At 31.4% G+C, this 17,764-nt stretch overlaps 1 protein-coding gene across 1 annotated transcript in view; it reads right to left on the bottom strand.

The window, feature by feature from the left end:
• LOC118184051 (malonate--CoA ligase ACSF3, mitochondrial-like) overlaps positions 1–14,912 on the bottom strand; it is a 28,859-nt gene extending 13,947 nt beyond the window's left edge. Inside the window, exons 1-3 of the mRNA XM_035353691.2 lie at positions 13,952–14,912; positions 10,040–10,195; positions 1,489–1,640 (exon numbers count right to left, since the gene is read on the bottom strand). Of these exons, the coding sequence (XP_035209582.1) occupies positions 1,489–1,640; positions 10,040–10,195; positions 13,952–14,590 (947 nt within the window). The 5' untranslated portion in view covers positions 14,591–14,912. The remainder of the gene's footprint in view (positions 1–1,488; positions 1,641–10,039; positions 10,196–13,951) is intronic.
• Positions 14,913–17,764: the final 2,852 nt, after the last annotated feature.

Consider the following 17,764-nt stretch of genomic DNA (forward strand, 5'->3'; position numbering starts at 1 on the left):
AAGGTTTGTAACAAAACAGTGGAACACTGCTCAGCAGTTGCATATGGCAACCAGATGATAGGTGTCTTGGTTTACTGCAGATTAGATGACTTCATAAAGGTAGCCTATTTGCCAACCATCCTGAACACTGTATACTACTTACAGCAGCCTGTCGGCAGCACTGTTAAGAGTGATAGCCATGTCTTCTTTACCGATGAGAATCATTTCAGTCTGATAAATGTGCACCAGGTGATATGGAATGAAATATCAGGGCCTGCTTTTATCCCACTAATATCACGGAAAAAGACCATTGGGGTAGTTTTGGCATGCTTGTATGGGGACACATTATCCTGAATGCACAGATAAAGTTCCATATTTTTGGCATTTCAGAGAGATTCACTTACCGGAGACCATTACAGTGATGAAGCTATCCTCCCCCCCCATGTGTGCCTTTTCCAGGACTCCATTGGTTCCAACTTTGTTTTTGTGGATGACAGCGCATGGCCACACAGTACACATGCTGTTTAGGAGCTCCTGAAAAATGAAGATAGACACAGACTGGATTGGCCAGTGAGATCCTCCCAATTTTAAGGCCATTGAACATGTGTGAGATAATTTACAGAGATGCCTGGCAGCACAATCTTAGCCTTTGGATAACACCAGATAGCTGAAACAGATGCTCCTTGAAGAATGGGAACTCTTACCTCAAGAATTGTAAGATAATCTAGTGTAGAGTATCAAAAGACGGTTATCTGTGTAGAGTATTGAAAGACAGTGCAATGCAACCATTTCAATTAGGGGAGGTCTTCTGTTCTCTCTCTTTGCCAGACAATTTTTTGTACAAACACCATTCTGTTGATAGAGCCTTTTCTTATTTGTCCTGTGCTGCATGTGTCCCATTCACTTTTTTGCTTTTATACTTTCCTCATCCTTTTAAGTGTACATTGTTTCTCTGTAGTATGAATTTCATATCTGTCAGTTGATTTTTTGCAGAATTATAGCCAAAAAAAAGTTGCTCAAGTTTTGCATACTAGTATATTACATTTATATATATATATATATAAGCTGATATATGGAAAAGAAAGATAATTAATTTATCATCATATTCTTTTAAGATCATACATCTATCAATAAATTCTGAAGTAAAATGAAAAAATAAATACATATAAGGAAAAGAGCAACTTATGCCAGGAACAGAATCACAGACCTATTATCTATAGCAGCTGTGCCTCCGGCAGTTTTAATAAATTCAAAGAAAAGCATTACACAGAGCACTGCACTCAATTTTCTCACTTATTTCGGACACCACTAACACATGCATTACTTTTAAGGTACCCTATAATTGTGTTGAGTTTCGCAAAAGTTGATGAGACAGATATATGCATTCTCCTCATAAAAATATACTCATATGTAATGTGTCTAACACATATCATTAAATTATTTAGAATTCTGAAGAAGATTAATTTAGTTTTAGATATTTGGAATTATATTAATAATATTAACAATTACCGTATATTATTCAAAGGTCTGTTTCTTGTATTACTATTATTTTTGGACTTTTCATCAAACTCTCTTATCAGCATTGCATACATAGTAGGAACTGCAAAGTATAAATTAACATCTGGTTTCATCTTATCTGTATTAAGAAAGTATTCCCACACCTAAAAATGAATAATATAAAAACTATAATAAAGTACATTTTTACTCAACTTTTATAAACTTTTAAAAGGAAACATTTTCTCAGGTAGATGGTACTTATACTATCTTTATAAGCCCTTGAAAATGCCGAGTACTTTCAGATTATAAAACTTACTTTGAACAATACTTATGTTCAATATTTTCTAAGCAATTAAACAACATTAAACAAATAAATCTTCAAAACATTGCATTTCGTGACTAACTGCAAGAAGCTGCATATCAAAAAAGCAATTTTTCTATGTGTATTTTAATTGCATGAAAGAAACTTACACATGCTTGTATTCTCTCCCTGTGCTCTTATCATGCATGGATGTTCACTAAATATAGTTATGTCTCATTCAATCATACTTTAATTCAAAAGACAATTTATTCAGTATACACTTAAAGGAGAAGATAGGACAGGAATCCTCTGTTTAAGCTGAAACCCTCTTACTCCATTGCTAGTATTTTATTTGAAATATACATTACCTTAATCTTTATTTTATTTATTTTTTCCCCTTTACACTTAAGTATACTTTGTTAAAAATGCACCTATCATTATTAACGCATCTAACATTATTAACTTTTTGTCTCATAATACAATAGAGTTTTTGATATCTGAAATCTATATCTTAAATAAAAGCTCATTTTGCATTTAGGGTTTGTAAAATGCTGAATGATTTTGCATCACTGTAAGATGGCCCAGGATTTTAATGCAGGCTCCTACTCTAGGATATGTCCCAGATTCTGTAAATATAAGTGATTCTTTTAAATAGTAGACAAATCTTGCGACATGCAGAAAGTTCCGATTCTTAATCTCACTTTGGCACTAAATAAAATACATCATTATTGAAGAAATAATCATTTTAGCATAAATTCGTGAGATCAATAATTTGACTCTGAATCCACATATCTGCTTCGCATACATCTCAAACTAAAACATTCTACACAGAAACATTTTTGATTTTACACCAACTAATATTTTAACTCCTGACACCAACCTGGTGAATCATTATTTATTATATTTTTCTTTCATCCCTGCATGTTTATCAACACATTACAATGTGAGTAATGACTCATGCAACAAAGCCTAAGCAATTTTTTTTATACTAGTGATTGAATAACGAAGAGCACTGTAATCTTTTTTGTTAACATTACGCTTACCAATTACACATATAAGTTAGTATATGCATTAAGAAACATTGACAAGGAAAGATTTAACAAAAATTTCTTTTCATATGCTAAAAATAGGTTTTGTTAATGATATTCATAAGCCAAAAGATTACATTCAGTGCTATTTAAATTAAGAATAATTCCTTTGTTATTCACATAAAGGCAGAGCTTGCATGGCCGCACCAGTCAGTATAATTTAGGAAAGAGTTAATACAGTCAAAAGTCATTAATCCAGACTCGTCGGGACTTCGGCGATTCCGGATTATAGATCATCAGTTTAAATTTTGTAAAATGGCATGCAGAAATTTTAAAATTAAAAGTATGAAACCGTAATTTATGAAATAAAGAACAATTATGATCTAAAGGGTATCAAAATTTACAAAAAAAAAGCTTAATATTTGTTTGTTTACTTTATTAAACATTTCTTTCAATGTAAGTTGTTTAAGTTGCTTCGTTTTTTGTGATAATACTTTCTCTTTAATTCTATAAACAGACATAATTTCTTGTTCAGTTACAAAGTTCCGCTGTTCAAGTCCTGTAATTGCTGTGCCGAGAATGCCGACTAACTTGTCAATCGAAATTTTTTCATTTTCACTAACCTCTCTGTCACCTTCTTCATGTTTTTATCCATTTTTTGCAGCAATTCCACTTTTTGTTTGATGGACATTGAAACATACTTTCGTTTTGTAGATCCTTTGGGAGCTCCAGCATCGGAAATTCTATTTGACATAATCGGAAGTTCAAGTTTACTTTTATAAAACTGCTCTTACTGTCTGAAAAAAGTAATAAACCGGATCCAGTTCGAAGATTAAGGAACAATGCAATCATCAACATTAACTGAAATAGATAATTAGATAATTTTAGCTTATACCATCCGTTATACTAGACTAGAACTAGACTAGAAGAGAAACACGCTACTGTGAAAATCGTAAAAAACAACCTTATATTTAGCGTAGGTATAATGAAACACTCAATCGATTTCGAGGGCAGCTAAAGGTCCCTCCTCATCAGGAGAAACAAATACATAGAAAGAAGAAAATAAAAGGAGTCACAGAAACACGTAGTGCTTATCAGCACTGCACGTGGTTATAACTAGATTTTTAATCAGAGTTGCACTGGCCGCCTACTTTTACTGAGCCAGGCTGTCTGATCAAGCATAAAGAAATATTAGCGAAGTTAAAATAGGGAGCGAGGGGCAAATGCACATTACGCTCAAAATCTGAACTTCAAATAATGGAAAGCAACCACTGAACGGATTTTTATACCCTCTGGTAGTACCAAGCGCGAGGAGGTAACGCCATCTATCGGCAAAAATAATTGAATTAAGATAGTAGAATTTTAAAGGCATTAGGAAGGACTGGATTGGACTTCAAATCATTAACTAAACTTTCTAAATCTTTGTGAATGTGAAAAGCCTCAAGAAAATCCAATTCGCCTATGGAAGAAGCCTTTTGGATGATTTTTGCAGACCCAAAATCAAAATTATGGTTAAAAGTCCAGCTATGATACGCTATTGAAGACTTGTTAATTTCGCCTTTTTTGACATAAGATTCATGTTCCTTGATACGAAACTTCAACGCTCTTTTTGTTTGGCCAATATATCTTAAACCACACTGACATGATATACTATAAATTCCCCAAGAATTCAAGACAGAAACGCAATCTTTTAGAATCGAAGGGTGAATTTTATTAATAGGGGAGAAACCGACTTTAAAATTGAATTTCTGGAGAATCCGTGCAATTTTATAGCTAACAGAAGTATAAAATGGAAGCACGACAAGGTCATTAATATTATTTCTAACAGTGGAATGTCTTCTTTGATGGGAATCTGAAAATTTTTTGACGGCTTTATCAATAATCACGGGAGAAAATCCACGGTCAATCGTAACTGCTCTCAAATAATTAAGTTCATTGGTAAGCAAAGATTCAGAGGAACCGTTATACGTTAAACGCGCACGCGAAAACGTATTCTGCACTTCCGCACACGCATATGCGCAGTCGTAAAGGTCTTACGCGCACGCGTAAACGCATATGCGCATGTGTCAGCGCGCCGCATGCGCAGAAAGTTTTTAGCTTTGAGGTCCGGATTATAGATCATTCCAGTGTCCGAATTAACAACTTTTGACTGTACATGTTTATCACTGTGATGACAATGCCCTAATCATCAATCCACTAATGGAAGGCAAAATCTGTAGCATGGTTCTAGATTCAGAAAATACCACTACTGACAATGAAGAAAGAGACAGAGATGTTACTGAAAACGAAAAAATTTCGATTGACAAGTTAAGTCAGAATTCTCAACCCAGCAATCACAGGACTTGGTAAAGAACTTGGTAAATAAACAAGAAATTATATTATATTAATATCTACAGAATTAAACAGAAACTATTAGCACAAAAAACATAGCTACTTAAACAACTTAAACTGAAAGAAATGTTTAATAAAGTAAACATATAAATATTAAGTATTTTCTGTAAATTTTGATACCTTTTAGATCATAAATGCTTCATTCTTTCATAAATCGTGATTTCATATGTTTAATTTTATGATTTCTGCATGCCAGACTGATGATCTAATATCCGCAATCCAGATCTCAGACTTTGTATTGCATTACTGTTTTGTCAGGCATGTATTGCTGACCATATCGCGTCCACCAATACACACTTTTTTATGGTAGGATGTGATAAGTTTGAAAATAATCCACTGTTTACTGTTTCTAGAATCATCAAAAATCGGCAAAAATCGCGAAAGGGTACCCTAAAATATACTTTTATCCACATGGATTACAGCATATTTTTCTTTGTTATAGGACTGATTTGATAAACTTCAGAGCTGAGAAAAGTCTTTCCACAATGACTTGAGTACGAGGAAGAACTGTTACTGTTAGGGCTACTTCTTTTAAATTTTCAGGATAGATTTTTAGAAGTCTAAAAGAGGTGTCTTGCATAAGAAATCATATTTCTCTATTTCTTCAAAGGCTGTGTAGAAATCTTGTTTGCATTTTTTCATTTTTATATCTAAATAGTCTTGGTTCTTTATTTTCATTCTTTGTCTTAGCCTTTTCAATATTATCCAAATATTTCTCAAAATCCAATTCATAACTGGAAGAGGATGATAGAGACTCAGTTCCAAGGCCTGCAGTTTGACTGTCCTGATTTCAATTGTTCTGAAAATAATTTCATCCTTAATGAAAGTTCATAGATGGCTTTCTTTGCCTTTTTAATTTGTTCATCATCCAACAAAATTCGGCGTTTTGGATCTCATTGTCTAGCATACTAGTTTCTCTTTTCTTCATTGAACAAATGATTCCTTCTGTAATAAACCCTCCATTTCAGAAAGAACAAACATCACATTCTTCCATTCTCACCTCCTTTTAATTCTTCAGATTGAAGCTTTTTTGTGGCTATATATGGTGTAGAAAGAAAAGTTTACCATTCTGGGGAAAGACCATTCCCCAGTCTTTCTGTTAGTGAAACATTAGGGTTACCTACATCTAAAAACTTTTTAAATTCTAACAACATCTATATCACCAAATATGTACACTGCAGGGAGGAAAAAAAGGGGGGAACAGTTCTATATCTCCCGTTCTATTGGGCTGATTGACGAAATTCAAATTGCGTTTTTCATGTCTCGAAAGCACAACTTAGGATATATATTAGATTTATATATAGCATCATTCTAACATAAGTATTTTGACACAAAAATCGGACTTTTTCTGAAATGACATGTCAATTTTTCCCATATTTCAATTCTACGACTCAAATTATGCCTAAATATTAGATTTTGTAAAATCTGGTGCAAAATTTACGGAGTTCAAAAATTTATCTTGGTGTATTTTTTCAGTTTTCTCCGTGAATAATTTACTTGGCGAACTTCTTAATTTATAGCAACCTATTTTCCGTTTCTTTTTTTCATTGTAGACGAGCGGAAAAAAGTCATCTTTCAAACTTTCAAATAACTTTAACAAAGTGCGTAAACCACATTTGGCGTTATTATCACTCACAAAGAAGATGCCAAATTTCAAAATGCTCCAATATGTAAATTCATGTATACCTTAGAAAATTTTGAATAAAAAAACTCTTAGTTTCTTTACAGTTAAACTTTTTTTTTTTTTTTTTTTTTTTTTTTTGTTGTTGTTGTTGTTGTTTTGTGCCTAGAAATAAATACATCTACTTTAAGATGATGTTAAAAATTTTATAGCTTATAATACATAAATTTTTTCGAAAAATTTACAAAAATTATTTAAATACAAATTAAAAAAATAAATCATAAATATAGGTGAATTTTATTTGGAATGAATCTGAATTTCGAAATGCAAAAGAAAGAAGCAATTAAGCTTAATAAAAAAAAGAGCTCAATAAATATATATCAAACTCAATTAACATTGAGGAGCTAAAATGTTGAGAGCTAATTTTTTAAAACCTACTTGTGCAATTTTTACAAAACTTGGTAGTTTGGCATAATTAGAGTCGTAGAATTGAAATATGGAAAGAAATTGGTACGTTATTTCAGAAAAAGGTCCGATTTTGTGTCAGAATACCTATATTAGTACAATGTTATATATAAATCTAATACATATTCTATGTCGCGCTTTCGAGACATGAAAAACACAACTTGAATTTCGTCAATCAGCCTAGTAAAACAGGAGTTATAGATCTGTCCCATTTTTTTTTTCAGCAGTGTAATCCATCTTCCTAGCTTATATTTATTTATTAATATGCCAATAAAATGGAAAAGAACTATTTATTAATGTATATAGTCCATAAATAAAAATAATAGCTCAGTTTGTCATAAATATTTTTTTCAGTTCACTTTAATTTCATTTTAGATTAAAACTGTCCAACAAAAATTGGAGTTGGAGTCAATGTGTTTTTATAGCGATTCCAGCTCCAAATGCTTTTACACAAAAATCTGCCTGACTCCGATTCCGACTCCACAGCCCTGTATTAATGTGTTGTTACTTCACACTTATACCTAACTGGCGATGAAACTGTCGTACCCATATTTATTTAAATATGTGTCATCAAATATATATACAGTCAAAAAAGAACTCAAAGCTACAAACTTTCTGTGCATGCATAAACGCATAATGCATTTATGCATGCTTATAATACCTTTACGCATGCGCATAATACGTTTATGCATGCGAGTTTAATGTATAACGGACGGTATAAGCTAAGCTAAAATTATCTAATTATCTATTTCAGTTAATGTTGCAGATTGCGTTGTTCCTTAATCTTCTAATTGGATCCGGCTTATTATTTTTTGCAGACTGTTAGAGCAATTTTATAAAAGTAAGTAACTTTCGATTATGTCAAAAAGAATTTCCGATTCTGGAGCTGCCAAAGGATCTACAAAGCAAAAGCATTTTTCGATGTCCATCAAACAAAAAGTGGAATTGCTGCAAAAAATGGATGAAGGCATACCCTTTGTTTCTCTAACCATTCCGAAACCTGTTCATCAATTTCACGCTGCTCTGCAGGGGGACGTCATGGCGCACAATGAACTGGAAGTTGATCTGTCAGCACTATCCTTATCTTCAGGGCAGATGCTTTTATTTTATTCAGCTCATAATTCCTTACTAAATGTAGTACAGTCAAAAGTCATTAATTCGGACACCCTTAATCCGGAATGATCTATAATCAGGACCTCAAAGCTACATACTTTCTGCGCATGCGTCGCGTAAGACCTTTACGGCTGCGAATATGCGTGTGCGCATGTGCATAATAAGTTTACGCATGCGCGTTTAATGTATAACAAACGGTATAACCTAAGCTAAAATTATCTAATTCAGTTAATGTTGCAGATTGCGTTGTTCCTTAATCTTCGAATTGGATCCGGCTTATTATTTTTTGAGCAATTTTATAAAAGTAAGCTTGAACTTTCGATTATGTCAAATAGAATTTCTGATATATATATTTACTAATATGTAAAGGATCTACAAAGCGAAAGTAAGTTTCGAAGTCCATTAAACAAAAAGTGGAATTGCTGCAAAAAATGGACAAAGGCATATCCTTCGTTTCTCTAACCATTCCGAAATCTGTTTATCAATTTCACGCTGCTCTGTGGCAGGGGGGGACGCCGCGGCACACAATGAATTGGAAGTTGATCTGTCAGCACTATCCTTATCTTCAGGGCAGATGTTTTTATTTGGCTTATAATTCCTTACTAAATGTAGTATTTCATCTCGATGTACTCCGTCTTTGATATGATTTAAATCAAATTCCTCGTCATTATAATTCGCTTCTGATAGTGAAGAAAATGACACGGAGGTTATTGAAAATGAAAAAATTTCGATTGACAAATTAGTCGGTATTCTCAACACAGCAATTATAGGACTTGAACAGTGCAACTTTGTAACTGAAGAAGGAATTATGTCTGTTTATAGAATTAAAGAGAAAGTATTATCACATAAAACGAAGCAACTTAAACAACGTACATTGAAAGAAATGTTTAATAAAGTAAACAAATAAATATTAAGCTTTTTTTTTTTTTTTTTTTTTGTAAATTTTGACACCCTTTTAGATCATAATTGTTCTTTATTTCATAAATTAGGGTTTCATATTTTTAATTTTATAATTTCTGCATGCCATCTTACCAGATTTAAACTGATGATCTATAATCCGGATTCGCCGAAGTCCCGACGAGTTCGGATTAAGGACTTTTGACTGTATTTCATTTCGATGTACTCCATCTTTGATATGATTTAAATCAAATTTTTTGTCATTATAAATATCATGAATACACATCAAATAGTTTTCTGGTTACAATTTTCTAATTTCGACTATGCGTAATGTATGCTTTACACAAGTGCACACTGAAAGAAATGTTTAATAAAGTAAACAAATAAATATTAAACTTCTTTTTTTTTTTTTGTAAATTTTGATACCCTTTAGATCATAATTGCTCTTTATTTCATAAATTACGGTTTCATATTTTTAATTTTATAATTTCTGCATGTCATCTGACCATATTTAAACTGATGATCTAGAACCCGGAAAACCGATAATTAGGAATCGCCGAAGTCCCGACGAGTCCGGATTAAAGACTTTTGACTGTATTAACAAATGATATGCGCAAAACTGCCGTATAAACAAAACATGATTTTTTTTCTGAAATGTTTATTCGGTTATCTAAACAATTTGTCACCATCTGCAAAATATGTTGAGGCACAGTATATAAAAAAAAACTACAAAAGTTTAAAACTTACTTCTGAAGCAATAAACTTCGGACGCATAACAAGACATCCACCCACGTTCAGAGGACATAGTAGCCCATTCATTATCCCATGAATGTGATGAAGAGGTAAAGTATGTAGAATAGAATCTTTTGATGAAATTTCCCATGCCTGTACAACAGCTGAAACCTAAAAAATAAAATGTTCAATTAGGTTTATAATCAAAAAGTTCTCTTTTAAAATTGATAGCATTTGGTTAAATGTTTAAAGCAAAAATAAAAATCTAAATTAAGTTTGAAATATATAGTGAATTTTTAATTAATTAAGAGCACAGACTGAAGGCTTGCATAGAAATTTCATAAAATAACATTCATGAAAGTTTTAACCCCCACATTTATGCATCTAGGCAGAGAGGTTTTAAAACACAGACAGTCGAATTCAGATCTTGCGGGGGTGAAAGAAGGCAAAACTTCACTATGATGAAAATAAATTTCTGAGTTCTATATTATTTCCGGTGAATCTTTACATTATGGTAACTTAGCGATTTTTTGGCGAAAATTTGGCGACCAACCATACTACAGCAACCTGCTAGTTTTGTTTTGGACGCCATTTTGTTTTCAGGTATAAGTTTTCAGGTATAAGGTTTCGGGTATAAATAAAGGCATTTTTTTTTTTTTTAACTCAACATTTTTTCCAACAATCTTCTAGCCGAATTACGCTTATACTAGAGCTTTTATGGGAAAAAAATGCTTAATTACGACGAAGATTAGGTGCGAAATTGAGAGTGCCTGCTTGCCGCGTTATTAAGAATTGCACATACACGGTATCCATGTACACGTCGACCTATTTTCCCTTAAAAAAACATCCCAGAATTGCACAAAAATTGCATTGCGCACACTCTTGACTTTATCTATGTACACATTGACCGATTTTCACTTAAAAAGTCAAAGAATATTGACAAAAATCCAATTCTTCTTACTCTTGTAAAAAGCGCCAAACAAATAAGTGGGCGATTCTGCACTTTAGCAGCGAAATTGTTTCTAAGTGCTTATTAGCTAAAATCACGATCAGAATTTTCTGGAAAATGTCACATTACATGTCTCAATCTCTCATTTCTCTGAGACAAAATAATCTGTGATTCAAACTGTGTACTTCTCAGATTATTGCTAAAGTCCTAGCTAGTAACCTTTATCGCCTTACCAAAATGTCGCCAAACTACCTGTTACCATATTTTAAAGATTAGCCTTATTTCCCTTCAGCCCCAATAAAATAGTTAATAATCTTTACCATCTTGATTGATAAAATGTATTCCCTAAATAAAACAAACACCTGTTCTTAAAGTTTATGTACCCTGACACTCGATATTACACACTTTTGATATTCAATGGTATAGTTATACAAATACTATTCACTTTTATATCACTACAATTTCACTTTTGACAGCAATAGTGAATCAATTTTTTATTGTTTTGAAGTTACTAGCATGACTAGTCAATGTACTTTGAACACATTCAGAATCAGCTATTACAGGTCATAGGGAATTAAGATAATCTCATTACAGTAAAAAAATCCTGGACTGCAGATTGCTAATTAAAACCTTCCAGGACTTCATACACATAATGCTCTCAAATAGATTCTAGTACATAGAAGAATGATTGATCTTTCTTAGCTAATAAATTAGCTAAATGAATATTAAAATTCTGAAGTCTTAAAAAGAAATGTTTTCGTCATAGAACAGCCTCACTGATTCATTAAAATTATGAACATAAAATTGAAATTTTAGATGAAGCAAAAAAAAAAATTGGAAATGTCCCTAAAACATAATGGGTCACGAGTGCTTAGCTACACTGGGGTGAAATGTGACTAGCGTTCTTAATCTGGTTAGAAGAAGATACACAGATAATCATCACTTGGCAAAATTCCTGGGATTGCATTTGGTACCCGAGTGATATAGACCAAACAGGAGGTATAGTGTTTAGGTTGCTAGTTTGTGTGTTATCTTTTTGCCAGCAACTTTTGTCCTTTATTTTTATCCTAACTGCATTTTAATAACATATGCATCCAGACAAACGATTTGAAAGTTTATGACTTGTGACATGGAAAGTAAAAGTTTTCATCTACAAATATTGGTTCTTTCTTTCCATTCTTTCAACCATATCTATTACATATATCAAAGCTTCTATGTTTATTATGGTACTGCACAAGAAAAGCACATCTACATTCCAAGTACTTTAACAAATCTATCAATAGCTGTTAAGAACCATAATCTATACTAGAAACTAAAAATTAATCAAAATTATTTCACTGAATTTTGTGCATGAAAAGTACATATCATACATGAAGCATGTCCTTATTTTCAAATAAATTAAAACAATAAAAAGAATTTGAAGATAACCTTTCTTTACTAATATAATTATTGATACAAATGTATAATTAGTTCAAAATTTTAACTATTGCATGTTGCCTATTACGAATGTCATTTCTTAGCATAAAGATTTTCAAATATTCATATTTAAAATGGTTAACAATATATTTAGCAAAAGACTGTAAAAATTAACTATGGTGATAGGCTGACCGTATGTACCATTTTCAAAGCTACAGTACCTTTTCATTGACATTTCCTGCCAGTTGTTATTTTTGATAAAAATGAGTTATGTCTCATTTTTAGTAAAAGCTACAGGTATGCACTTACTGGGCAATCATAAATCATTATTCTTAACCTGTAGTAGCATATCAATATCATGAATATCAAGATAACTATGCAGTTGAATTGTTTGATTAGAACTGATAACTACAGCATTAAAAGAAATTTAAAAATTGTTAAGCAGTTGAATGCATAGAATAAAGGAAATATTGCTGTATCTGATACACATGTACATAATTTCTCTTAAAAGAAGCAATGTTGAAATGTTTCTGAAATACTAAAAAAGTATCTGTTATGAATAGTGTATGATAAAGGGAGAAATCTAACTTAAGCAATGAGATAATAAAAACTGCAGTAAATTAAAATAAAAAAAACTGTCATGTCAGTTTTTTATAATAGGTAAAAAGGCCAAAATGCTATGTAAGATCATCAGAGAAATATTCACAGTGCAGTTATGGCAACGTTCACATCTACTAAATGCACGTAAAGTTATATGTATGGCTTTTATTGCAAAAAGAAAAAGGACAAATTCAACTTGTTATTGTCATATAACATTTTCTCTCATCTTTGTCACATCGAGCCCTCTTCCCACTTGTGCAATCCTAGTATTACCTTTTACCTTTGGAAATATGATTGGCTTAAATATTATTAACCCCCTTGATACATGAGTCTGATGTTTATAAAATAAATAATTTCACCTAACAACAAATATTTTATTAGGCTCTAGTGTAGAATTGGATGCTCCTTCGATTAGCGACAATTTTTTTCAAATTTCGGCGATGAAACCTCACTTCTGGTTACCATGATAGTTTTAACTTTGTTTTAGCTTCCTGATTTTATCTAAATGAAAGTAGATTGATGTGTACATGGACAAATTTAAGCCAGTGCGCAATGCCTAGTTTGTGCAATTCTAGGATGCTTTTTTAAGTGAAAACAGATCGATGTGTACACGGGCACAGACTTTGTGTAATTCTTTGACTTCTTATTTTGATTTTGCATAGCGGCCATCTTGAATTGTGCCTTCCTGGCGCCGATCTTGGCGTCAAAAAAGAATCGCCAAAAAACAAGGGGCATCCAATTGTAAACTTTCATCTTTTATTATTTCACATCCTCACATTTATTAAATTATAAGCCCTCACATGCATTTAAAGCTTATTTTATGGCATTATTCCTTTTTATCACTACATAATTTAAAAATTCACATTCAGATATGAAAGTTATCTTTAGTTTTATTGCTTATCAATCCCTCCAATAAAATTCTCTTAAGTAAAACTTCTACTGTTAGCAGCAATAAAGCATACCTGTGCATGCAGGATACCATGAGTTAACACAACACCTTTGGGCTGCCCAGTTGTTCCACTGGTATAAATTATGAGTGCATTTCTATTTGCCATATCAGAATTCCAAGAACAGAATTCAGACCGTCCGATCTCATTGTAGTTATTTCTGGATGGGGATGTAAGAATATCTCGATCAATTATGAAAAATGAAGCATTTACTTGAGAGGCTATATTTTGCATCGGATCACGAAACCTTTCGTTTGCAATAACTAATTTGCTCTGAGAATCTTTTACAAAATATTCAAGCAAAGCAGAGGGATAGTTAGCATTCAATGGAACTGCAACGTTTCCAGTTAACCAGCATGCTAAGAGTGCTGAGACATAAGTTGCATCGCTTGAACAGAGGAAAGATATTCTTTCACCACATTCAGATTCTGGTATCACAGATTTAATTTTTTTGGCAAGCAAGAAACTTGAATATAATATATCTTTGTATTTAAAAGATCCAAAGTCATCAATCACAGCAGTATTATTAGGGAATTCTAAAAGTTTGTTCTGGAATGGTTTAAATTGATTTGAAAAGAAACTTCTCTTGAATTTAAAGGGAAATATCTTCTCATGCCCGCTTCTTAAACTTATTAAACGTAGTATACTAATCATCTTATTTCCTCAAATATTAATTTGTTCGCCGCTCTCAATCCTATCGTTTGATCAGTTGAGTTGCCGATTCATATCTTATCTAAGAAAGTAAAATTAAACATTGTACTTGTGCAAAATATTACTATTGGCCGGCATACATTTGTATAAAATAAGTTTCCTTCGAGTGCTAGGAAACTGTGTCACTTAGCACTTAACTAAACCTGTATTATCAAGAACTAAATTTGAATGTACATTTAGTAATACAAGCTGTATCACCAAAACAATTCAAAACTTTTAAGAAATAAAAAATTAAATTAAAATTACAATATTCGTTAAAAAATTTTATTTTGTTAATATTAAAAAGAAAAAATTAATTTTCTAAACCTAAATCTCAGCATTTATTATTACTTCATCACAAGAAAAGAAAAATTAGCATTATCACGTCCCTAACTCAACAGACAGAAGAGGCGGAGTTATGCCCAAAAGTATGGCTCGATCGCTTACGAAGCGAAGCCAGTATGCTAAGGCTCCTCTAAACCAGACTGAATCACCAACTTTTCTCTCTTGGCGAGGGAGTGAACGCGCTGCCAATTTTGGCGCGTTTATCGCACACGCTGGCTGAATGTCTGCTGTTTTGTTTTTTAAGATTTATTTTATAGACGCGCGGCATTCAGCGCATATAAACTTTTCGGATAATTTATTAATTCTCGAATAGTATATAGACGTTTTCACTTAAATAAAATTTCGCGTATATTTTGTAAACATATTCAAAATAACTTATTCTTTAGATGTTTCAGTTTCGTTAGCAGACTAAAATAAATAAGATATGAATAAAAACTTTCAATAGTGTCAAATGGGGAAATAGTTAAAGCGCTGAGTGTGCAAATAAATTTATCTTAATGACATTTTAACAAAAATTTCAATAAAAACACTGTAAATTCATACTAAAAAAATAACTTAAGAATATGTTGTCATTTAAGTCTGAGGTATATGGAAATAATTGTGCAAGATTCTGAAGAAACACTTTCTTTTAAATGTGTGAAATATTTCATAACATATATGGAAGAAGAAAGTACAGCATTCTGTGTTTTGGATGCAAGTTATTCAAATGTAATATAAATACGAACTAGAAACCGTAATAAAAAGTCCTTCCTCTTCAATCAGATCACCTTTGTGTTGCATTGTATTTGTAATACTTCTAAAAATCCAATTTTTACCTAAATTAAAAAACAGTTATTCCATAAAAGATAATAACTTTGAACGTATATAGAATGAATTTTGTAATTTGAGTTATGTTACAAAATAATTCATAGTTTATATATTTTATACTAATAATTTAGATAAAACCTGTCCAATTTAAGAATGTGTGTTAACCACATTCTTAAATTGTAAAAGGACGACTTAACCACATGTAATTCATTTCAAAGCATAAAAGAAAGCTTATTTTTTATTTTACACAGCAACAGCATTTTCATGCAGTCAAGTTTTTTTAACTGCTAGTTATTATACATAATACTTAATTTTAAACCCATTTTTATTAGAAAGCATAACTAAGAAACTTCTTTTTAAAGCACCACAGTGATTGCAAAGAATGTCGTTAAATTTACAAAAGTATTGAAGATATATTGAACAGCATTATAACAAGAAAGTACTGTACAAAATATGTAAATTTAGCATAACTTCTTTTTTAGTATTTGCATAGTTTCCTCCAAATGAACCTTAATGGGAAGTTATCTTGCGAAAATTTAAAAGTATTAAAATGGCCTCTATTTAAGATGTAACTGCATTTATAATTATTTTGTAATTGCGAATAGATTATATTACTGCAATTAGATTATGCACTTACAACATAATTACATAAAGTAATGAAATTAAGAGTTCACAGATACAATGTAATATAATTACAATGCAATTACCTAAATTGTAATTATAATCACTTATTTAATACCACAATATTATTACAATCACAATGTAATTTAAATTGGGTACTATATTTGCATACCCTCCACTCAAAAGGAGGTACTGATAAGCCTGGAAGTTATTATCAACAAAAAGCCTGTTCAGGACAGTTTGATGACAATTTCCACCGGGCGAAAAGTACATTCTTAAGCCCAGGCAAATCATGACAATAAAAATCATTTAGTCTTATGATTCACTATATTTTAAACCTAAACTTGAATTCTGCACCAAATTATTTACCTATATTTTAACATACTTTATGAATTATTAGAAGCGATATGGCAAATATCTTCTAAAAATAACTGTAAAATATTTGTATCCATTAATTGATTCAGATACATACTTTTATTATTTAAGTATATCAAAATAACAGTTTCATGTTCCTGAAATACAAAAATTATGGAAAAAGTTAAAGTAATATTCTTAGAAGCATATGATATTAGTCACCAGATGCAAAATTATAGTTAATTTTTTGCCCTAAATACAATTTTATTACACAGTAGTCAAATGTGTAACTTAATAACATGTCATATAAAAAATTAATGATAATAAGTTTATCAGAAATGAATTAATTCTGCATAACTTTCTGCACTTGAAAATTTTCTACACCTGAGGGGAGGGAGAGATCTAGTAAAATTAGATTTATTATAACTTCAGTTGGACCAAACACCTACTCTCTCTATATATATGCATCACTAAAGAAATAAATAAAATTATCATGCTTAAAAAACAGATATACCATACCAGTTTTTTTTCCCCTTTACATTGAGAAATAACAAACAGTACAACACTGAAAAATACTATCCTTGAAATGTTGTTTAAATGAAGAAACACACACCATCTTTTTATTTAAGCATTACACTTCAAAAACAGATACACATACCAATTTATTTTCACTAGCCTTTATACTGATAACATGCCATATAAAAATGAAAAGAATTATCCTTGAAATTTAGATAAAATGAAGTAACACAATGGGAAAATTTATGCACACGGACATCTTTTTTCTATTGCATGTTGCCTGACATAATCCACAAGTGCCTAAAAATGTACCCAAAGAAACGCATTTCAATATTAACAAAAAATTGTTTACAGATTAAAATTCATTCATTTCATACCAGTATTATAAAGATCATGCATGAAACAAATCTGCTTTCCCATACTTTTAAGTAAAACTTTTATACTGGAAAATAGACTATATTTCTATATATTAGAAACAAGAAAATACTAATTTGA

The sequence above is a fragment of the Stegodyphus dumicola genome, chromosome X2 (genome assembly GCF_044657685.1).
Source record: "Stegodyphus dumicola isolate Sdum_Otavi_A_Nest chromosome X2, ASM4465768v1".
NCBI classification, from domain to species: Eukaryota; Metazoa; Arthropoda; class Arachnida; order Araneae; family Eresidae; genus Stegodyphus; species Stegodyphus dumicola.